The sequence below is a fragment of the Microplitis mediator genome, chromosome 6, assembly GCF_029852145.1.
Source record: "Microplitis mediator isolate UGA2020A chromosome 6, iyMicMedi2.1, whole genome shotgun sequence".
In the NCBI taxonomy this organism is placed as follows: Eukaryota; Metazoa; Arthropoda; class Insecta; order Hymenoptera; family Braconidae; genus Microplitis; species Microplitis mediator.
In genome coordinates this window covers 4,538,341-4,563,330 of record NC_079974.1, presented here as the reverse complement: position 1 = coordinate 4,563,330, position 24,990 = coordinate 4,538,341, and the positions used below count along the sequence as shown (strand labels likewise).

The following is a 24,990-nucleotide window of genomic DNA, read 5'->3' as shown; positions in this document are numbered from 1 at the left end:
TAATATTAAAAGTATTGTTCATAAATAACGATACTTAGACAAGTAAAAGAATAAACATAGTATCGCACAAATATCAAAATACACTAAATACTAATTAATGCAATAATTGATTACGCAGGGAATTATAATAATTGCAATACACGACAGTCCAATAATATTCAAATAAAACCTAATCGAATAATTTACAAATACTACGGTAAACTAGGCTCGAGAACGAATCCACGGTCGACAGGAAAACTTGTACTCGCACAACGAATGCTCAATCAGAACTAACTGACTCAACTAGTACCAAACTCTGTACTTTTCGTTAAAAACCTTTTTGTCAAAATATTCAAAGAAGGACAACCGTCTCATATTATCTTACTATGTTGTCCTCTGTGTCTTACTATACCCATCCTGTGACCGTGGCTACGTTTGGTGAACAGATGTCACAGCGAGCCTAAGCCTCCCGTAATAAACATAATCTGCTTAAGTTGTAAACAACTAGAACTTAAATTTTGTTATTTAATTGTTACTATAAAAACTAGTCTCGACTGTTAGAAATTTCCCGTCCTATTGGAAAACCCCGTTTTATTCTTTCATCTCCGACATATATATATTAAATAATATGACAATTTTTTGATATCAAAGTTATTAAACTTTTATTCTGTCAACTATCAATCAAACTTAAATCCCCAATTCTTAAAAAATGTTCAAAGGTTTTAGCAGCAATTCAAAAGTATAAAGTATCAATTTGATTATTTGAGTTAAGTAATGCCATAAACTTTTCTTAATTTTAAGTGTATAGCAGACTAGATGATCAGACTACAATCCATCGATAACCAAATAGTCCGGGAGCCAGCGACAGATTTACATGACCAATTTCCTCTCAAGCGATAATTAGTGGAATGCATCAGAGTGTTGTGTTATAAAGCTTCGTAATCGTCAGCTTGGGTTCCGTGGGTGGGTTGAGCGGTGATAGCCTCCCACGCACGAAAAAAAAATATATATTCAGTCATTTCCTCCTACCTGAAAACACGTTAAATTGTCGCTAATCCAACATCTTGAAGAAAGATAACAATCAGCTGACTGTAGCACGGCGGCTTATACGTCAGCTGATCGCTCGAACGCGAAAAAAAAATTTTTACTTTCAGTCATTTCCTCTCAACTAAAAATTGACCTGATGGTAGCTTATACACAGCTATGAATAAATATACCTGTCAGCTGGCTGTATCCCGATGGAAAAACCGTCAGCTGATACTTTGAAAGTTATAACGCAAGCGTTAGGTGGGAGCATCTAACGCCTAATTAAATGCATCAGCTGACGAGGTTTCCCTCGACTTACCACCAGCTGATTTTTTTTATTAATTACAGCAGAGTACTAAAAAACAGCTCATAAATTTTTATCTGGGAGGAAATGACGTATCTTATTGTCAAAACATTTTTATTAGAAGCTACTTTTCAAAGATTGAAGCAACTCACAGACTTACATTAGCATAGCGTAGAGTAGTAAACGGTATGCTCGGAGGGGATACGTTGTACCCATGATCTGGCTGCGAAGGCCCTTTTGTGTAGTGCGTTTGTAAAAGATTTTTGGGAGAAGTTGAAAAAAAGGGGAATAAACTACGACTAGAATAGAAGGGCAAATGCAGTCAGTCGAACAGAGTGTTCAACAAGCATTAGTACAGTGACTGTACTAACTCTTGGACACTGATACTTTCAAGTTGCCCGAAAAGGGTATTGATGGCTCTTCTTTACCACAGTGCAGATCAGAGCTATATCAGCAGTTTTTAAGAGCATGTTATATAGCTCAAATTTGGTCATATGCACACCTGAAAATTCCAATTACTGATGAGCCTTCAGACTGTGGCCGGGTAGAAATCGATAACAAATTCGAATTCAACTGGTTTTCTGGAACTCAATTGCCAACATCGATTGATGAAATTACTATTCAGCCCGAAAAAAGTAACTTTTTATATTATTTTGATTATATTATACTCAATATGTACCCTAATATTTTTTTAAAATTTTTGTACAGATGATAATGATGATAAAAACATAACAGTGGACAACTCTGACAGCGACTCTGATTGTGAGTCAGAGAAAGGCGACAGTGACACAGGCCAGAGCGACAACGAAACTGATTAAATTACACTATTATTTATAATTATTTTTTTGTAATTAATGTTATTTTATTACCGAGAAAATAATTTATAATAAACTATGAACTGATTAATTTACTTATCTCAATGTTTCTTCAGTTATTTAATTATATACTTATTAGTTTTTAAGTATTTATATAAGGGTGCTTTTTTTGCGACTATTTTTTTTTTCGCTCCCATCCCGAAAATTTGTTGGAAATACTCCCAAAAAATTCCCTGAGAATTTGAGCACTTAATATTAATATTAAGTACTCGACCACAGCGTGTAAAGATTTCCCATTTAAAATACACGTTAACTTGGGTTTTTATTTTTAAAACTTCCATAACTCCACGGCATTTCATGATATCATCTCGCCCAAGGCCAGAATTTTCTCAGAATTAAATGCTCTACAAAAATGCCCATTGTCGCGAAGTCGTAACTCATATAGGTGGGGTAGTACAGACCGCTAAACTGAGTTTTTTCATAGAATTCTTGTTTTTTCTCTCATTATCTCATAAACAACAAGACCCACAAAAAAAAATGCAAACAACAACGTAATAGGAATTTTAATTTCCTACAAAAAAGATCCTTAGCACCGAATCACTCAGATTAATATTTTTTGAGATATTAATTATTGAAGTTTACGTAGCATTGAATTCCCATAAAATGTCGAATCAAATCTTAGAAAATATTGATTTTTTATTTGACTAATATCTCAGAAAATATCAATCTGAGTGATTCGGTGCTACGGACCTTTTCCGTAGAGAATTGAATTTCCTATGAAATTATTATTAACATTTTTTCTGTAGGTCTTGTTGTTGAGAGAAAAAACAAGAATTCTATGAAAAAATTCAGTTTAGCGGTCCGTACTACCCCACCTGTATGAGTTACGACTTCGCGACCATAGGCACTTTTGTAAAGCATTTAATTAGGGAAAATCGCAATTTTGGGCGAGATGTTATCATGAAATGCCGCGGAGTTATAGAAGTTTAAAAAATAAAAACCCAAGTTAACGTGTATTTTAAATGGGAAATCTTCACACGCTGTGGTCGAGTACATAATGTTAATATTTAGGGCTCAAAGTCTCAGGGAATTTTTTTGGGGGTATTTCCAACAAAATTTCAAGATAGGAGCGAAAAAAAATAGTCGCAAAAAAAGCACCCTAATTTATATGGAATATTTATTTCATTAGAGTGTAACACCCAATAATTCAAGATACGTCATTTCCTCCCAGATAAAAATTCATGAGCTGATTTTCAGTACTCTGCTGTAATTAAGAAAAAAAATCAGCTGGTGGTAAGTCGAGGGAAACCTCGTCAGCTGATGCATTTAATTAGGCGTTAAATGCTCCCACCTAACGCTTGCGTTATAACTTTCAAAGTATCAGCTGACGGTTTTTCCACCGGGATACAGCCAGCTGACATGTATATTTATTCATAGTTGTGTATAAGCTACCATCAGGTAAATTTCCAGTTGAGAGGAAATGACTGAAAGTAAAAATTTTTTTTTCGCGTTCGAGCGATCAGCTGACGTATAATCCACCGTGCAATAGTCAGCTGATTGTTATCTTTCTTTAAGATGTTGGATTAGTGACAATTTAACGTGTTTTCAGGTAGGAAGAAATGACTGAATATATTTTTTTTTTTCGTGCGTGGGAGGCTATCACCGCTCACCCACCCACGGAACCGAAGCTGACGCTCACATAGCTCTATAACACAACACTCTGATGCATTCCTCTAATTATTACTTGAGAGGAAATGATTGACCGAATTTTCTCCTGGTTCCCGGACTAAAAATTAAGCAGCATCGGCATGGGACATTAATTGGACGGGTGACCTCGTAGTAAAATAGTAGTCAACGGATAATAATAATTTTTTTTTTTATTATTTAATTTTAACCGACATTTATATTGATAAAGACAATAAATCGTAATTAAATTACTTAATTAATAATTTAGAGATATTCTAAATGAGATTCTAAAAATGATTATATTCGTTCATGCATGGTTATATATAATCATATCTATTCATATATAAACAGATCAAGTTATGTATGATCAGACCTGGGCAATTTTCGGATCTGATCATACATAGACAATTATGCATGATCATATATGATTAGACAAAATCTTTTTTTATCGGGTGATAATATGTAACTAATAGTTTGAATTAGGTTTTATATTTTTTTATAACTCAATTATTGTCATTTCACTTAAATATAACTTTTGCATAACCAAAAATGTACAGGACAGTCTTAAACAATAAAATTTGGCAAGTTTTGAATAAGCGAAAAACCTACAAATTGAATTAAAAAATAAAAAAGTATGTAAAAAACTTATTACTTCTATTTCTCGGGTTATATTTTTATTCATTGTCATGCAAATTGATGGTGAAAAAATCTAGAAGCTTAATTATTAATGTTTAAGGGTCGCTCAAAAACGTCCAAAAGACAGCACTCGGAAACATTCAAAATTCTTGAGTGAGGTTTAAATATTCAAATCTTGGGCTGAAATTCTCAGCGTAGTCATGATTTCACAATTATAAACTATTGCTGCCACGAGAAAGAAAAAATTTAGAAATAAAAAATTCGAATTTTGATCATTTTTGATATTTTCAAAATTCATGAGCGACCTCTTGAAAATTTTTTATCGAGCTGATTTTTGGAGAGGCTTCTTAAAACATTGTAAGCCACCAAATTTTCGCAAGAGACTCGAAAAAAAAAAATAGTCGGTTTTTATGGGTCACCCTAGTGCTCAGTAATAAGTTTGTTGCCCTGAAAATAGAAATAAGAAAAAAATTAAATAGTAAATTACCTTAATTAGAATTGGAAATTATTTCTGCATAATATGTTTAAAACTTTGATTTAACAATAACTGATAACTGATGTATGCACTAATTAAAACCGCATATGAATATAACTATTTGGCTATGTGTTTTTTAATCACTAATTATAAAATTTAACGAATTGAAAAGTTTGTTCAATGATTCAATTCCACTACAGAATAAAATAATCAATAATTGAAGATTTTACGGTTCATGGTGAGAGAAATTAATCATTTATAAAAAATTGTTGTAATTAGCAATTGAAAAACTTATCAATTGAGAAATAATAAGAGAAACTATCATTTATATAGTTTTCAGATTGATTAATGGGCATAAATGAACATTATATAAAATAAAAAATAATTTACCACAAAATATCACAGCTGTGGTGCGGGGAATAGAAATTTCTTTAGTTGTCACGGCGGTGGTGCGGCGGTAGTGCAGCGGATAGATCAATTCTTTACTTGTCACAGCGGTGGTGCGGCAATTGTAAAATAATCAGATTTGTTACAGCTGTAGTGCAGCGGTGGTGCGGCGCTCCAAAAGCCGTGCAACGGTGTTGCGGCGGAATTTTGTTTTTACTCGGGTTTTCTATTGTAATTTGAATGAATTAGTTCATCGAAAAAATTTGATATTTATTTTTTCGTTTTATTTTAGGTTTTGAATATTCAGGTGAATCAGTTGTTGACAAAATTCTTTTATGATGATATTATCAAAAACCAGTTCCTAATAATAGTGTTCACCACAAAATCCAATTAAAAAAAATATCTTTGACACCTCTAAATAATCATTATAAAAATCATCGTAGTGTCTGAAAATACAGAAAAATAACCTGTGTTCAGAATAGCCTACTGTGTGGCACGTTATCGTGCCGCACGTTTATCCCTTATTCTATCCCACTTATTTCTGTACACTTATCCGCGTCGAAAAATCATTTATAAGATCTTGAAACTTGAGTTTTGTTGAGAAATATAGATTCTATCATACAATAAAAGTTTATTATTTTTATTTCAGATTTTACCAGAAAAAAAATTAAAATTATTAACACACACGCAGATGATAGGGTTTTCAAGATCTCAAAACAGTAATATGTTAAATAAAAAAGCTATATTCAATGCAACAATTATTATTTTTTTTTTTTTTTTTTACTTAGAATTTAAAATTTTCCAAACGAACAATTGAAAAACAAAAAAAATTATTTGTTATTAAACCTTCGATAAACTTTTGCATGTCATTTCATAATTACGGAGTAATATAATTTTTAATTTGCACAACTTATCAAATAAAATCATAGTTTATGTATAACTCATTTTTTTTATTAATTACAAAGATATTGGCGCATAAAAGCTGAAATTAAAAGTTTTAATATTCACTCAATAAATTTGCATTGAAATAAATGAGAATAATAATTATTATCTATTGTAACTTCTGTTTCTATGTTTCTTTATATAATATCGACGATATAATTAGTTATTGAGTTTATGTTTCGACTGTGTTCAAGTATTACATTAGTATGTTTGTGAGTAAAAAAATTGATGAGTTTGCTGCAATAAAATTTTAAATTAAAGGTTGATTATACAGCACTACAACTAAGAATTAAAAGAAAAAAAAATATACGATAACAGATAAATAGACAAGATTTCTTAGTCGATTCTTTATACGTCGTATGTATTGCGATCGAGTGTTCGTAGACAGACTCATATTTCTTTGAGTGCATTATTAAATACTAAACTATAAATATAAATATATATTGAAAATGAAAAATAAATTCATTTCAACACTCGCAGTGGTTTTTTTCGTTACAATTAACTTTTCACGTACTGAGGCTGTAAGTGATATTAATTATTATTTTTAATTAAAATGTAATAATATTAGATAAAAATACTGTAATTAATTATAAAATTGAATTCAATAGCGATTGAATGTAGAGCAAATGAAAGAATTCGGAAAAGCAATTGCCAAAAGTTGTGCCTCTAAAACAGCTCTCAGTAAAGGTATGATATTTATTTAAAAACTGAAGAGTAAAGTAAAGTAAGACATTTTAATCTGCGTGTGTCATTGATTACTCGGGTCGAAGGCGAGGGTGGCAAACACGCGGATCGGGACGTCCTACCCGTGTAAAAAAATTTTTATTCGTAATGAATTTAGATCTAAATTTCATCTCGAAACTCAGATCGTGACACAAATATAACTTTCATAATTAATTTGTTTCAACAACTTTAATCACGAGAAGATTATGACTCAGTCAAATTTAAATCTAAGTGATCCGAAGTTTGTTCACTAAATTAATTTTACAGTCGAAACTGATTTACGTGAATCAAGTGCTTATTAGAAGAAGTTTAGTGTTAATTTCCGAATCGATAAATTTGACAAAAGGTTTAATTCAGTAAAAATCCAGGCAAGTTTTAATCGAAGTCGTCCCAAGTCCAATTCAAAGACGTAATAAATTAATTTTATAATTGATACTGATTTACTAGACGAAAAGTTGGAGTTAAGTCATGATGAAAGTTATATTTGTGTTATGATTTGAGTTTCGTCATGAAATTCGGATCTAAATCTATTATGAACGAAAATTTTTTTTATACGGGTACCTTCTTCCGTATGGTGTGTATACAATTTTTCACCAGATCTGCACCTGAAAGTTTAAATTTCTGCATCTGTTTGACGGAAAAATGACGCATGCGATAAATTTTTATCATTTGTTTTCTCATAAAAGAAATGAACGACTTTCTTCCCTCTAAACAGGGCAGGGATTTAAACTTTCGGCGCAGGTATGGTGAAAAAAAAAATGATGTTTACCTTTCTTGACTTTTTAGTGATTTAGCGCCGATTTCCTAACGTACATTCATTACATATTGAATTAATGTAAATCGGCATCGTTCTTTCCTTCTAGAATTACAAGAAGCTCATCGCAATGGAGAATTTCCTGAAGATGAAGCCCTGAAGTGCTATCTCGGTTGCTACTGTAAAATGTCAAAAATAGTAAGAACTTATTAATATTCCTATTTTAATAACCCATACGAAAAAAATATATATCCGGGCAAATCTGGAATATGTCGCATATATGCAACATATATATAAATATATGTCTCATATATGCAAATTTGCCCGGATATATATTTTTTTCGTATGGGAAGAATTAAATAGCAGATAAATAGAAAAGAATTTATTTTTTAGTTTGATAAAGACAATAATATTGATCTAAGTTATGTGTTCAAACAATTGGACGCAATGGTAGAACTACAGTACATAGACAGGATGAAAAATGTTTTTACTACTTGTAAAGCTCAAAGTAAATATATTATAGTTTTATCGCTTTTTACTCGATGATTAATTGACTTATTTATTTAATCCATTACCATTATTATTAACTTGTTTTATTTTAAAACCAGTGACAGCTACTGAGCTTTGTCAATTGGGATATGATTACGCTAAATGTTACCGAAATATGGATGCAGGAGTAAGTTTAATAAATGAACTTTATATTCTCATCGAGTATCTTAATAGAATTAATTGTTATTTTATTTTTATTGCAGGTATATACATTCATATAAATATACTTCTTATGCGTTCATATAAATATACTTCTATTGCACCAGTAATTAGTATATTTATTTCTTTTTATAAAAAATTATAAATAATTGTCTCTTGAATAAATTTTGTTTAGTGAAACTTTTTGTTATGAATTTGATATTTTAACCCTCCGTCCGTCACGCGGTCTCGCCACCCTTCGTTCGTCGCGCCGCGGCGTTCCGCCGCCATGTAGGGTAAGAGCACCAGTGCCCAGCCGTAAACCAGTAGCCAGCCGGTCATATACTTTAACATTGGCTCAAAATATATATAGATATACTTTAACATGAGGTGGCTGGCTACTGGTTTGGGGCTGGGTACTGGTGCTCTTACCCTATTGCACGCCTTGGAAGCGAAGCGGAGAGGTTGTGCTTTATAAACGACCTGTCAAGGTCACACGATTTCCACTCATTAAGGTGTATTTTTTTTTCTATTACTCTTATACATTATGAAAAGCACATCAATATAAAGCTGAAACACTAATGAGTATTCCTAATACTTTTTTTTAATTGTCCAATATGTATCAATGTAAAAAAAAGTTCATTAAAAAAAATTTATCGTGGACGTCCATTAGTCTGTGGTTCAAAAAAACGGGGCGATACGGATATCTCGAGAACGACTTGACGAAACGACTTAATTTTTTTTTCTCAATTTTCAGAATTAAGCAGAGAAGGTTCCTTTCGAAAATCACTACTGTAGGCCTTCTCGGTTTTTAAAAAAAAAAACATTAGGGTTAAAACAGAAAATTTTACATGTAAACAAACACACACCGCCGCCATTTTTCATTAGAAATGTTCTCCTGATTTTACTTATTTTTTACTTTTATTACCGTAAATTTACCATGAAAATTTCTGTGAAAAAAGAGCAGGCGATTCAATTTTATTTTTTATTTGTAGATTTAGCTGATAATCATAATGATTTATAAATCGTTTTTCGTGTATTAATATCACAAATAAAAGTATTAAGAGATGGGCATAACGGAGTACCTTCAAAATTTTATTAAAACAATTTTCCTTCTCTTAACTTTTTTTTTTTTTTTTTACTTCCCACTAAGAAAATTGTAAATTTTCAAACATTCGGGAAGTTATTGGTTTCGGTCCGATTTACGAAAATCGAATGTTTATCAGATGTCGACGTTTTGAGGTCCTAGGAAGCTATTTTGACTAATTTCACGATGATGTCCGAGTGTACGTACGTACGTATGTACATACTTGTATTTTATGAACGGATGAACCGATTTCAAACTTTAAGGTGTCATTCAATGCGGCTTGTCAATATCTTGAAGCTGAAAGAAAATGGAGCTTGATCGGTGGGGCTCGTTCAGAGATATTCCAAAAATAAAATTTTTTCAAAAGTGTTTTTTTTTGGATAACTTTTAATGTGCTCGATGGATTGATTCCAAAATGGACTAGGCTCTAGAGCTTTATAAGCCGCGTCGAATGCCACCTCAACCATCAAAATCGGTTCATTCGTTCAAGAGAAACCGCTGACGAAAGAATTAAAAAAAAAAATTTTTTTAATTATTTTCGAAATATCTCAAGAACGACTTGATAAATCGAATTCAAAATTAGTGTTTTTTTCGGATAACTTTTAATGTGCTCGATGGATTGATTCCAAAATCTAATGAGCTCTAAAACTTTATAAGCTGCGTCGAATGCCACCTCAACCATCAAAATCGGTTCATTCGTTCAAGAGAAACCGTTGACGAAAGAATTTAAAAAAAAAATTTTTTTTGTTTTTTTTTAAATTTCTCAAAAACGGCTGGATACATCAATTTCAAAAGTTAATCAGATTTACAATTTGATAAAACGCGACGATTGCCACCTCAAACATCAAAATCGGTTAATTCGTTCGCGAGATATCGTGGGAGAAAGAAATGCTAAAAAATGTTTTTTTAGAAAACAATAGTATGCAAAAGTATTTTCGAGCTCGAAGATATATATATATATATATATATATATATATATATATATATATATGTATGTATAGACTTGGAACATGTATGGATAAATATAGTACGTATGTATATAAATTTTTCAACGAATGGTATTTTTGAAGTCTACTAAACCAATTATGATTGGTTATGACAAAATTCCTTGAAAAATCTACCATGAGGACAAATACAATACCTAGATTTAAAAAAAAATCTACCTAAAATGTATATATTATCCGGAATAAAATCCACATTTTCTAATTTTTTTGATAATGTCCAAACTGTCAGACTATCAAATTATTGAAAGAAAGGTAAATATTAAAGCTTACACGGTAAAATTTCAAGCAACCATAACTTCAAAATTTATCGACCGATTAAGCTCATCTTCAAATTTAATCAAGATAATAACCTATATAATAAGTGTGGAAAGTTTCATTAAAATCCGAGGATAGCTGTGAATGTTATCGTAATGACCAGTATTAATCATAGAGCATACAGGTACGTTTGAAACATCATAAGTGATAACAGAAATACTTTTGAAATATAAAATAGCTGTAAAGTTTACAGGTTATTTTCTTCACAATAAAATACAACTGACGAATATGGATTATAATGGGAAATGCTTAAGTTATTTGGAATGAAAACCATATTTTCAACATTTTTTGATTTCATTAAAAATTTCAAGGCTATCAAATTATTGAAAGAAATAGTCAAAACATAAAGCTTAAGGTCATAAATTAAAGATTATTAGACAGGCTTTCAGATTCTTTTTACAGAAATTGTCTATGAATATTAGTTTTGAAGTTACATAAGTTTTAGCAGTGATTAAAACTGATTTTTACGAAAAATCATGAAAATTTCTAACAGTTATGATTTCAAAACAATTTGAACGATTCAGCCCATCTTTTAACTTGATCAAGGTAATCGCCGATAGAATAAGTGTAAAAAATTTCATTAAAATCCGATAAAAACTGTGGGCGCTATCGTAGTGACAAGACCAGTGATAATCATAGGGATTAGCAGTACATTTGATACATATCATAAATAATTAAAGAAATACTTTTAAAATATAAAATAGCAGTGAAATTTACAGGTTATTTTGTGCACAATAAAATACAACTGACAAAACTGGATTATCATGGGACAATCATAAGTTATGTGGAATGAAAACCATATTTTCAACATTTTTTGATTCCATTAAAATTTTCAAGGCTATCATACTATTGGAAGAAATGGTCAAAATATAAAGTTTAAGGTCATAAATTAAAGCTTTAAAATACTTTTTACAGAAATGATCTATGAGTTTTAGTTCTAAAGTTATATGGACTTTAAAAGTGATTAAAAACGGATTTTTTCGAAAAATCATGAAAATTTCAAACAGCCATAACTTCTAAACTAATCGACCGATTCAGCCTATCTTTGAACTTAACCGTGGTAATTGCACATAAAATAATTGTAGAAAATCGGATAAGAATTGTAGACGCAATCGTGTCCTCAAAAGTCCGTTATATTACATAAATATATATATATATATATGTATATATATATATATATATATATATATATATATATATATATATATATATATCGTGTTTCTAATGCTAAAAGGACATATTTTTAGGCGCTTTTTTGGCTTTAGAGAGCCCTCTAAAGCCAAATTCACTTCTTCTTGCCAGTTTCCCCGTTGTAGGATCTGATCTAGCTCCATCCCTTGTTCAAATCTGTGTGAGGCTACCACCGACCTTATTGATCCAGGACTCACGTTGATTTTCAATTCTTTAAAGACCGTCTTTATCCACCCAGCTATAATAGCTCTCGATGCTTCCTTGACCTTCGCTCTTGTTGCAAAAAATAATTGATTCAAGCCTGGTCTTGCTTTGCGTCTTTCAGCTGAAATTTTTATCAAGCGCTTCACTCAGAATACTACGTCGAACATCTGCTGTTTTGCTCTCGACAAATTCCATCCCGATTGCCTGAGTCAAACACTGTCCGTCTTTGAGCCGAATTTCGGCCAGAAGGTTACTGAGTTACGATTTGATTCATATCCTTTCGTATCAATGGACAAAAGGGTCAAATCATGGATCCGTCTCCCCGACGCCAACAGCAGCAGGATGGCAGTGTGTCTAGAGACCTGGGAAATACTATCCTGATCTAGTGGGTGTTTCTTTAACCACTCAATCAGATCCTGAATGTTCCACACACTCGATTTTCGCATAGTTTTCGACGCTTCTGTTATTCCGATCGCTTTGAGCATCGGTGGTCTCGAATTCCCTGATGGCAATCAGGACTGTGTAGAGTTCCTTCCGATTCCCGTGCCAATGGATTTGTTCCTGCGTCCACTGACCCGCTCTCATCTGATTGTCCAGATGGAATCCCCATCCTTCTTGTGACGCATCCGTTGTCAGAAATATCGAAGGCTGGTCTCTGAATATTGGGATCGTCCGATGTATGTTGTTTCTCCACCATGCACAGTCTTCCAGAGCTGACTGCGGGACTCCAATTTTCTTCTTTGGTCTGACTTCCGGGAGTTCCAAGCTCGCTTTCTGCAACTCTCTCAAGAACAATCGACCCAGTAAAACTGCCAATGCTGCGAAATTGAGCTGGCCCAGCAACGAAGTTCCGCACTTCCAATTCCATTTTCGTTTCCTCTCTATCTGATTGACAGCTGTCGGAATTCGGTCCTTCTTGTCCTCTGGCAAGATCATTTGATTTTTCTCGGTGTCCCAAATAATCCCCAGAAATTCCAATTTTCTCAATGGTGTGATCACGGATTTTCTGAGGTTCACCTGTCAGCCCAGATACCGATGATAGTTCATTACCAGTTCTACTTGGCTTCGCAGAGCTAGAGGGTCTTGGGTCACTATAAGAAAATCGTCTAGATAAACTAAGATTCTCTTATTCCAAAACTCCAAAAGAAGTTCGCCAGCCAATTGCTGATGTTGGAGAACGCCTGCGGAGCACTCGCCAGACTAAAAGGCAGACACGTCATGTTGTATACTTGGCCTTTGTATGTTAAACATAGAAATTTCTGATGATGCAGAATGATTGGAATGTGGAAGTAAGCTTGGGAGATGTCCAACTTTACCAAGTAATCTCGCCACCTCAGGAAACCGGCAACATGCCACTGGTGTATTAAGCGGAATTTGAACGGGTTCAGGTACTGGTTCAATATTTTCAAATTGAAGATAGGCCTTGCTGATCCGTCCTGCTTTGGAAACAGGAACATTGTGGAAATGAATCCTGTTGTCCACTTGGCTTTTTTTAATACACCTTCTTTTAACAGTTTCTCTACTTCCTGAGTCATTTGTCAAGATTCTGTTGTCCCAAATCACCCTAAAATCCGACTTGATAGCGGTACCGTTACTGGTTTCATTACGAACGGTATGCTGTAGCCTTCCAACATGTCCAAAATGTACTCCGACGCCACCGACCTACGAATTTCTTTAACTGACCCCCCTGGAACGGGCAGTCATAATCTTTTAGAACGATCTCTCTTGCCGGAACTAAATCTTTTCGTGGATTTTCTTGCGTCTTTGGGATTAGGCTTCCGAAAGGACGAGGATGGCACTGATGATGGTTTGAACGATGATTTACTCCTCTGTCGCGAAAGTATCCCGGACTCACTGATGAGCGACCTGGTTTAGGCCTCATTGGCTGATACTCCCCCTCCCTGGGGTTCTTTTGACTAAAGAAAGCAACCTTCTGAACACCACCCCGCTGATCAAGGAACTTCGAAAGAGCTTCCTCATCAAATAAATAAGACTCAGAGGGTGGAATCTCTGCTAACCTAGCAGCAAGGTGTTGGTTTTTGGTTTAAACACCTTTCTTTTGAACTCGATCAATTCTGCAAAGCCTGGCGCAAATAAAATGGAGCAAGTTGTCCGATATCTCCATAAACGCCGATTCTCCCAAGAAGTTATCCCTGATTTCGTTGTAGGCGTCTGGGTATTTCTGCGGTATTTTTTGCATAATTTTCCTTAACTTCTGTCTTTGTTTTAGCAAGTCGTGGGTGATCGTTCCAGCCATCTCCTCTGCTTTTTTCAGCATCGAACTAGCAAACGATTTTGGAGCTAAGCCTTCCAACTGCCTATTCACCTTCAGACCATCAAACACTGGTGAAGCTTGGAGCTTCTTCTGAACCTCTTTGTAGCGGATCTTGTTCCAATTTTCCGTACCTAATTTCTGGCACGTTATTCCTTGCGCTTTGATCTCCGGCGTCGGCGGCGGTATTGACGGAGTACTCTCCTTGACCACTGGGACCAATGCCAACGCCTCTAAATTCAGCTGTTGTTTCTCAACAACGGGTAATAGAACCGGCGCTTCCCATGCTGAAGATTCAGTAACCATGCTCTCATCTATCTCCTCCTGGCTAACCGATCCCTCTGATTCTGATTCACTGGACTCCACCTGTATATTTTGCTCTCAATCTTATCCAATATAACCTGGAACATATTCTCCATTCTCTCCTCCAAAGCTGCAATCTTTGACCGCTTTGGCGCGCGTTCCTCTGGTGTTGGCGCTTTTCTCTTGCCACCCGGAGCTTCGTTTTCATCTTCCTCTGAGCCTTCCTCATCCCCTCCCAGCAGTTCCGCTGTCTGCTTACGAGATATGAATTATTCTTTTAAAGGTTTCAGAGCATGGAGAAATAATTCTGTCTGGGCTGCTGAACCCCGAACTCTGTTAACTATTGCAGGTGGGCTCATGATCAGGGCCCGACAGAAAGCCCAGTTTAACATGTCGATTTTATAATCTCGATAGAGTTTCTCCGGAAACTCCCGTATGGCTGGATTAAATGCTCTCGCAATTTCCGTCGTGAGAAGAGCAAACCGGACTTTATTGAGGACCTGTGGGTCTATCTCTTTTCCAAAGACTTCGTCTTTTGACAGACTCACGACTTTCCAGTTTCTCCATCCTTCTGGTAGTCACTCCTCCGCCGTAAGCTGCAGTCTGTCCAGTATTTTGTCAAGCTCCTCCGTCGCTGCTGACTCCTCTAACAACTCCTCCATCGTAACAAAAACCCCTGGGGAAAAATTCATCTGGAAAATTCAAATGCATATATTTTAGAAGGTGCATTTTTGCTTCTATTAGCTTGAGATAATGTATCTGCAAGCAAGTGATCTTTTTTTTTTTTTGATCTGATGACTTTGCCACTAGGTGCAAGATCATTCTTTATTTTACCCGGTAACAGTTCGGAAACAGCTTTTCTTAGAGCCCAGAGGCTGCAGGGATACTCCTCGAGCCGTTGCGGCTGCTATATCAGAGTATTACCTTTGGCCGGCTGCCTTGAGCCGTTACGGCTCCTCAAGCACTTTAACTCGAGCCTTTACGCCTGCGGCTGCGTCTCCCCAGCCTTGACGCACGCGGCTGGTATCATAAGTTTATCTGTAACAAATAATACTTCTACCAGACTTACTATTGTTTACAAGTATGGGTTAAAAAACACTCTTCACTCGAACGTTACAACAACGTTTAGACTCATATGCACTACTCGAAAAGTAATAGCGTACTGAGAATTCACGAGTCTTAACGACGCGTGCTACCCGGCACTAGCAAATCGAGGGTGAAAAGGGTAATGACCCCCATCTATCAGGCCTAAAGAGGGGCCAAAAAAGAGCAACTTTGGATGAGTATGTGCGAAAGATGGGGTAGATAATCTCCGACAGGTCAAGCCAAAGGCACAGAACTGAAATAAATTATTTTACCTCAATTACACGCAAGCGGTCTTCTTGCGTTTGCAGATGGCGAGAGGTCCTTTTAGATGTCACCGGATGCCTTGTATTTTTTCGTTTATCATTCGGCTTATCAACTTCACTTTCTGTTGTTCCCTGATCATCAATTTGCTGTTTTTCATTATCGTTATTTTTATCTATAACTTGATTTTTATTTTTGTCTTTGTCTTTGTCTTTACTGTTAGTTTCGTTAGTTGGTACATCTGATTTTCTTTTTTTTGTCTTTGTCTTGTTTTTCTGTTTTATCAGTTATTGTTTTTAATTTTCTTTTTTTTTGTTTTAGTCTCACCGTCGGTAGCATCGCTATTTGACAATTTATTAACCGGATGGCTTTGATCCTGATCTAAAATTTGAATAATAAATTAAATGTTAATTTTATAAATATATTATTGCTTAAAGAAAAACGTGATATTTAATTTAAAACTAGTATAAAAAAAATGTTCTTTTACTTTTCAGCATACTTACTCGATTTTTTCACACGTTTTTCATTTTTATGCGTCATTATAATAAACACAGCTAGTTTTATTTAATATATTTTATATTATTTCTCAAGCGCACTATTTCGGACGTACCTCAGGCGTGTGTCGATGACGACTGAAAACTGAAGCCACTAGCGTCTACTAACCAGAGCTAATGACTGAGTTTGGTTTTTCTTTAAAAGAGGGGGTATGGCTATTGTTATGTTGTTACCGAAGAACACACTCTCAGTGATGGACATACAATTTTTATATCCCTACGGTTAAATTACATAAACAAAAAGTAACCCGTTCAAAAAACGATAGATCTGCGATAGATTGGTTGTAGATCTATCCGAGATCAATAAGAAGTCTACCATCGATCTGTAATAGATCTATGAGAGGTCTATGATCAGCTTCTCTGGGGAGACAACTGCATTTTTTTATTTTTAAGGTAATTATTTACAAGTGGGGTGAACCACATTTTTGGCTATAAAAAATCGAAAAATCAATATTTTCGAATCGTTTTTTTTTTTTTTAAATTGTTCTACTTCACGGCGAATTTAAAAATTCACCATCATAAATTCGAAATTTGTTAGATTTCGATGAGTTTTTCCGATTTTAAAGTAGAAAAAATTCATGGTTTTCGTCATTTTCATCGAAATTTTTGTGGCAACATTTTTTTGAGCTTGCTAGTATTTTTTTTCTTAAAAAACATAAAAAACTGAATATTTTAAGAAAAAAAATTTTTTATGATAGGGCAATTTTTTTTTTTAATGTATTCATTTTTTTATGTACTTTTTGAAAAAAATTAGTGCATTTTTCGAAAACATAATTATTAATTAAATTTCAATGAAAAACTAGTGATATAACATTTTTTTGAACTTTTATTGTATAAAAAATATTTTTATTTTCATTTTTTAAAATCGACATATTTTTTTTCATAAATCCGCCATGAAATAGAACAATTTAAAAAAAAACGATTCGAAAATATTGATTTTTCGATTTTTTATGGCTAAAAATGTGGTTGACCCCACTTCGAAACAATTACCATTTTTAATAAACTGATAGGATGATGATAGTATAATTTAACTTGAATGAAATAATTCGATGAATTTTCATAAAAAAATAGGTTATTTCAAATAACGATCCCATAATTGACCTGTTTTATAGAAACATAAATCAACCGCAAATCTGATACAGCTTTCTAATGGATCAGTTCTAAAGGCATAAGGGCGTATAAAATTTTGTTTTGTCGAATCAGCCAATTTACATCTAGACAAATTTTTTTTCGTTGTAAAATTTTTTTAGACGTCCGATCATAACAGCGACAACATGAGTGAGATCAGTGTTTCTAGATTTTTAAATAAAGAATCATTGTCTGACCAAAAACAAATATTTTTAACTTCCCGCTAAGAAAATTGTAAATTTTCAAAAATTCGGGAAGTTATTGGTTTCGGTCCGATTTACGAAAATCGAATTTCCATCAGATGTCGACGTTTTGAGGTCCTAGGAAGCTATTCTGACTAATTTCAAGATGATGTCCGAGTGTATGTATGTATGTATGTACGTACGTACGTACGTATGTAAATACCTGTATCTTTTGAACGGATGAACCGATTTTGAACTTTAAGGTGTCATTCGACGCGGATTGTCAATATCTTGAAGCCGAGAGAAAATTGAGCTTGATCGGTATGGCTCGTTCAGAGATATTCCAAAAATAAAGTTTTTTCAAAAATGTTTTTTTTTGGATAACTTTTAATGTGCTCGATGCATTAATTCCAAAATGGACTGGGCTCTAAAGCTTTATAAACCGCGTCGAATGCCACCTCAACCATCAAAATCGGTTCATCCGTTCAAGAGAAACCGTTGTCGAAAGAATTAAAAAAAAAAAAATTTTTTATTTTTCCTGAAATATTTCAAAAACGACTCTATAAATCGAATCCAAAATTTGATCAGCTTTAGAACTTGACAAAACGCGTCGATTGCCGCCTCAACCATCAAAATCGGTGAATTCGTTCGCGAGATATCGTGGGAGAAAGAAATGCTAAAAAATGGTTTTTTACAAAACAATGCCATACAAAAGTATTTGCGAGCTCGAAAATGTATTCACAATAGTGTTTTCGAGCTCAACGATTTCGAAAATAGCGGGAAGTTTCGGGGCTGGCCCGCAGGGTCAACTGACAGACCGATTTTTTTTTACGTGCTTAGGATTATTGGGTCCCCGAAAAGAATATGACGATCTTTATGCCCTAATAGCACCTGCAACTTGATACTTTCAACTGATATTTTTTAGATCAATCACAAATCTAAGGTAGAGCTTAAAGAGACCTACGACTGATGTTTATGACTAATTTCCACCAGATCCAGCATAGATATATGACAGCTTTCTGATAGCTCTGTGGTATTATTACTACAGATCTCTAGCAAATCTACTATAGATCTATGATAGCTTTCTGATGGGTCGGTGATAAATTTACCACAGATCTAACAGAAAGCAATCATAGATCTATGGTAGATTTGCTAAAGATCTGTGGTGATCATACCACAGATCTGTCAGAATGCTGTAACAGACCTACTGTGAATCTACTAAAGGCTGCTGGTTAATATACCTCATATCTATCAAAAAGCTATCATAGATCTATAGTAGATTTGCTAGAGATCTGCAATATAGTAGATTTGCATAGCTCTATGATCAATTTTCTGAAGATCGATGGTGATCCTACCACAGATCCACCATAGATCTATGGTGGATCTACTGAAGATCGGTAGAGTATACCACGAATCCATCAGATAGCTATCATAGATCTATGGTAAATTTGTTAAAGATCTGGGGTGATCATACCACAGTCCTATCAGAAAGCTATCATAGATCTATAGTAGACTTGCTAAAGATCTGTAGTAATGGTACCACATATCTATCAGAAAGCTGTCATATATCTATGGTGGATCTGGTAGAAATTAGTCATAAACATTAATCGTAGGTCTCTTTAAGCTCTACCTTAGATTTGTGATTGATCTAACAAATATCAGTTGAAAGTATCGCGTTGCAGGTGCTATTAGGGCATAAAGATCGTCATATTCTTTTCGGGAACCCAATAATCCTAAGCACGGAAAAAAAAATATTTGTTTTTGGTCAGACAATGGTTTTTTATTTAAAAATCTAGAAACACTGATCTTACTCATGTTGTCGCTGTTATGATTTCTCAGATCGGGCGTCTAAAAAAATTTTACAACGAAAAAAAATTTTTCTAGATGTAAATTGGCTGATTCGACAAAGCAAAATTTTATACGCCCTTATGCCTTTATAACTGATCCATTAAAAAGCTGTATCAGATTCGCGGTTGATTTATGTTTCTATAAAACAGGTCAATTATGGGATCGTTATTTGAAATAACCTAATTTTTTATGAAAATTCATCGAATTATTTCATTCGAGTTAATTTATACTATCATCATCCTATCAGTTTATTAAAAATAAAAAAATACAGCTGTCTCCCCAGAGAAGTTGATCATAGACCTCTCATAGATCTATCACAGATCGATGGTAGACTTCTCATTGATCTCGGATAGATCTACAACCAATCTATCGCAGATCTATCATTTTTTGTACGGGAAGCTCTTAGTAATCTGAGTAAATATATATATGTCGGAGATAAAAGAATAAAATGGGGTTTTCCAATGGGACGGGAAATTTCCAACAGTCAAGACTTGTTTTTACAATAACAATTAAATAAAATTTAAGCTCTAGTTGTTTACAACTTAAGTAGAGTATGTTCATTGCGGGAGGCTTAGGCTCGCTGTGACATCTGTTCACCAAACGTAGCCACGGTCACAGGATGGGTATAGTAAGTCACAGAGGACAACATAGTAAGATAATGTGATTGTTGTCCTTCTTTGAATATTTTGACTAAAAGGTTTTTTATGAAGCGTACAGAATTTTTGGACTAGTTGAGTCGGTCAGTTCTGATTGAGCATTCGTTGTGCGAGTTCAAGTTGTCCTGTCGACCGTGGATTCGTTCTCGAGCCTAGTTTGCCGTAGTATTTGTAAATTATTCGATCGGGTTTTATTTAAATATTATGGGACTGTCGTGTATTACAATTATTATAATTTCCTTTGTAATCAATTATAGCATTAATTAGTATTTAGTGTATTTTGATATTTGTGCGACACTATCTTCATTATATTACTTGTCTAAAAATCATTATTTGTGAACAATACTTTTAATATTAAATCACTGTGTTGCATAATTATTATTCGTTTATAGTTTAAATAAAATTGAGAGATATCAATATTGAGACCAATACTCGGGATAACGCCCAAGCTTGTAATGACTTTCCGACATATAAATATATGTGTATATATATGTATATATTTGACTTTGAGAATGAAAGTCGATATTTGTTTTTCGATCTCATAAACGTAAATTATGTTGAAAATAACATAAAAAGCATTGGGTTCCAAGGTGGGCCCTCTAACTATATATCAAAACGATTGTTCAATCATGATTTGCTATTTAAATATCATTGGACAATTTTTATTAACTCTGAAATTTTATAAGTCGTTAACGGTTCGATAAATTGCAACGACCATAACATATTTTTATAGAGAATCGAACGACTAAATTTTTTTTATGTTACATAGAACAAAATTTTCATTTGGAACCGAAAAAAATGTCGATTTTATTTAACACGATCCAATGTGTATGTTAGACTGTGTTTGAAAAAAATATTTTCTAGTTTTGCACGCCTCGAACGCGAAGCGGCGAGGTTGTGCTTTATAACAGACCGGCCAATTTTTTAATTTTTTTAATAACTATCCCAAAAATTTTTTTTCCGATATCGCTTTTATTTTTAAGTTCTAATTATAGTTGGGTAATCTGTGAAAAGTAAAAAGGGCGGATATTGACGATGTCAGGCCATTCGTACGGCATCATTGTCATTGCTTGCTTTGTTACTTGTTCCTCGTTGAATACTTTATTCTTTGCAATTGAACGAGAAAGACGCACGCGCGTGTCTGCGCGCCAAATATGAAATGTACAGTTATTTACAGATATTCAACCTGTAGAGCGGGCTAGTTAACTCTGTAAGTGAATTGCGCCATTAATTTTGGTTGTGACAATTTTTAAATAATACATAAAAAATCTATTAATTATCGGAATGTAAAGTATGTAATGCCAAGAATTACATAGCATTAAGGTTTTTTTTAAGATCCTGAAATTAACAGACAATTCACAATTTTCGGATTTTTTTTTCAAAAAATTAATTTAAAAGAATAAAAACTAAAAATATGCACACGTAGAAAATTAAAAAAACTATCTATGCAATTTTTTCAAAATTGTTTTTCTTTTTTATAATGTACAGTCTAAAAAAAATCAAAAAATTATTAGACATCGGCTAACTTCAGCTGAAGATACTAGTATTATTTTCTTTTTTTTTCATATCATTCAAATATAAATGAACATAATAATCTATTTATTTATTAATACATGTAAGGAAACACACACACACACATATGTCTATGTGTATTTACATATATATATATATATATATATATATATATATATATATATATATATATATATGTATCTATACAGAAAACTTCTGTAAGCGCGCGATTTCTGATTATTTTAAATTAAAATTTAAACAAAATATGATTATCTTAATATATTCAACCCTTTTCATATGTGTTTATGTATCATTCAGGGATAGCGGAATACAAAATCAGCCAAATTATTCACGGGTGTGTGATACACACACGTGAATTTACGTCGCGAATACCAACGATTCCCGGGGAGGTTATCAGTAGCAATGCATTGAAGGAGAATACGAGAGTACTTACTCGATATTGTTTCAAGTTGATCCAAAACAAAGAACACACAGAAACCGATCACCCGGTGAATTTATTTATATTTATAATATTATTAACTACTGTTAATTAGCAACGAACGAATCAAACGTAATAGCAACGTAATTAGATTTTACGACAATGACAGCGTCCACTCACCTTGCTTATCCGTATCTTTCTGAATACTTTTTGGGCCGGCCACTTGTTGGCCACCCACGTGGCACAACAATCGCCCTTAATTATTATTATTAATGTCTAGCTCTGGGCCTATTTAAAATCAAATAAATAAATTATAATAACATCTTACCCCACCTAAATGATACCTAATAAATTAAATACATATTTCTAGTATTTATTTATAGGAAAATTATAATTTTAAACGATATATTTAATTAAATAATAATAATTATTTAAACCGCATGTTCTACATCGATATTGCAGGAGAAAATATCGATTTTTCCCCTCCTCTACGGTCACTATTTCTTATCTCCTCAATACCTGGATATGAAATTTGAACTAAATAAAATAAAAACAATAATTGGGGCATTATGTGACCACACATTATGTCCCCCAGATAACGCAAAATAATAAATATTTCCATATAAATAATAAATATTAAGGTAAATATTTTTAAATTATAAATTAAAATTTTGGCACACACGTGCTCTCATTTACGCCAAACGCATGCGCGAGCAAACGCTGTCTCAGCACCGGCGTGGTAACGAAATGCCCGCGTAACCATTCAAATTTGAATTTAAATACTATTTTTAATTCTTAATACAATTTAATTATAAATTAATTTGAATGGTTACGTGACACATATATGGGACGGCGTCAACCGCTCCAAAAAAACGTATAAAATCTTCAAAGGTCTTCTACAGGGTACAGTGAACTCATCAATACTCTTCTGTATCTTCACGATGGAAATTCTGAATCTATTTGGACTGAACAAGGACCCTAAATTATTTGCTGTGGCGTATGCAGACGACCTTACAATTGGAATCGCAGGTTTAAACCCACCAACCTTACAAAGCAACCTAAAATACCTGGTAGATGAAATAAATGCTTTCTACAGAACCGGGAATCCACGCATGAACCCGGATAAATGCGAAACGATAGTCTTCAGACGCGTATCCAATCATTTAAGTAAGAAAAGGCTTTCAAATATCCACACCATCCCTAAATACTGGCGAAGAAGTAATTATTCCACACGAAACTACTGTCAAATACCTAGGAGTCCATATAGACCATCTGCTGAGACTGAGAGACCACCCAGACATTCAATTGGCCAAGGCGAAAGCAGCATTCAAGGTGAACGGCAGAATTTTTCACAACCAGAACCTAACAAGGAGAGCAAAAATCATCGGTTACCTTCTTCCAGTCAGGCCGATCCTGACATATGCGGCCCCAATCTGGTGGAACACCAGTGCGGCAGTCATAAAAAACTTCCGCGTTTTTGAAAGGAAGTGTATCAGAACTTGCATCAGAGCCCACAGATCAGCAAAATCAAATTTCAACAAGTACATCAGCAACAAGGACATTTACAATATTGCCATGATTCCCAGGATAGACAATCACATCATCGAACTCATCAGAGACTATTTCAGCAAGTTACCGCAAATAAATAACACCGCTATAAATAATCTAGCCCTCTTTAGTAAGTAGTATAGCAAGGGGGGTTCACCCCTCCCCCAATAAAACAGATTGTGGGTTCTTATCCATGCTAAGTTACCGGCGGAGGGTAACCTGCCGACGATCGATGAGGCCTGTTTTATCTGCGGTATTGGCAGTTAGTAAATTCTGATTTGGCAGTCGATAAGGTCTGTTTTGCCGAATGAAATTTTATTTTGAGCTCATTTTTTGATACTATTTGAGCTCATAGCAGGGATTTTGAGCTCATAATATAGCTCTGCCGGTTAAATTGAGCTCTCTTTTGACTGGATGTCGCTTACAGTATGTTTTGAGTGGAAAATTTTGAAACAAAATAGACCTCGTAATGGCGCTCAAGGCTGATGATTTCCAGTCTATCAGCCTTGAGCGTCATCACGAGGATCATCTACATCTCCAACTGATGTTTTATATATTGAAACAGAGGTGTGTAAGGGTACATGCAAGAAGCATGCGAAAAGCACGCCATCTAGTGGTTTAGTTCCCCCACTCTTTTTTCTAAAGATTGCGTCATCTAACAGGTCTGGACTTGTTTTCCTTTGTTGGTGACGTCATTCAACCAGTATGAACTTTTTTTAAAGTTTGGGTGGGGGATATAGGTCTGAGCGCTGAGCTCATGAGCTCGCATCCAGTTAGTCTACGCTGAGAAGAGTTGAAGTGAACAGTTCGCTCCCCGTTATTTTATATTTATGGCTGAACTAAGTGAAAATGAGTCGATCCACGGTTTTCTCTATGCCTAGGTGACCTGCCCGAGGCGGACAGTGATTTTCTTCGATTATGCCCCCGCGGGCAATTTTCGGTGGTACCAATTTCCAGGCGTCCAAGTCTTCCTTGACTTGGCCAAT

The 24,990-nt window shown here is 34.2% G+C and overlaps 2 protein-coding genes across 2 annotated transcripts; one reads left to right on the top strand and one right to left on the bottom strand.

The window, feature by feature from the left end:
* Positions 1-6,593: 6,593 nt before the first annotated feature.
* LOC130669839 (general odorant-binding protein 19a-like) lies at positions 6,594-8,615 on the top strand. Its single transcript, XM_057472947.1, has 6 exons — positions 6,594-6,771; positions 6,859-6,937; positions 7,837-7,925; positions 8,121-8,235; positions 8,336-8,403; positions 8,480-8,615. Exons 1-6 carry the CDS (start codon positions 6,700-6,702, stop codon positions 8,495-8,497), a joined length of 441 nt encoding a protein of 146 aa, XP_057328930.1. The 5' UTR covers positions 6,594-6,699; the 3' UTR covers positions 8,498-8,615.
* Positions 8,616-14,801: 6,186 nt separating this feature from the next.
* On the bottom strand, positions 14,802-16,634 carry LOC130670383 (MATH and LRR domain-containing protein PFE0570w-like). Its single transcript, XM_057473786.1, has 4 exons — positions 16,625-16,634; positions 16,465-16,518; positions 16,149-16,378; positions 14,802-15,041 (listed from the first exon to the last, which is right to left on the bottom strand). Exons 1-4 carry the CDS (start codon positions 16,632-16,634, stop codon positions 14,802-14,804), a joined length of 534 nt encoding a protein of 177 aa, XP_057329769.1.
* Between the last annotated feature and the right edge of the window lie 8,356 nt (positions 16,635-24,990).

Excerpts from the sequence above, each read along its gene's own strand:
- LOC130669839 (XM_057472947.1), top strand. The coding sequence starts at position 6,700 with ATGAAAAATAAATTCATTTCAACACTCGCAGTGGTTTTTTTCGTTACA. Across the intron at positions 6,772-6,858 it reads ACTTTTCACGTACTGAGGCT|CGATTGAATGTAGAGCAAAT; the intron begins GTAAGTGATATT and ends TGAATTCAATAG. Across the intron at positions 8,236-8,335 it reads TACTACTTGTAAAGCTCAAA|TGACAGCTACTGAGCTTTGT; the intron begins GTAAATATATTA and ends TTTTAAAACCAG.
- LOC130670383 (XM_057473786.1), bottom strand. Across the intron at positions 16,379-16,464 it reads AAATAGCGATGCTACCGACG|ATGTACCAACTAACGAAACT; the intron begins GTGAGACTAAAA and ends AAAGAAAATCAG. Across the intron at positions 15,042-16,148 it reads ACCGCTTGCGTGTAATTGAG|ACAGCGGAACTGCTGGGAGG; the intron begins GTAAAATAATTT and ends TCTCGTAAGCAG.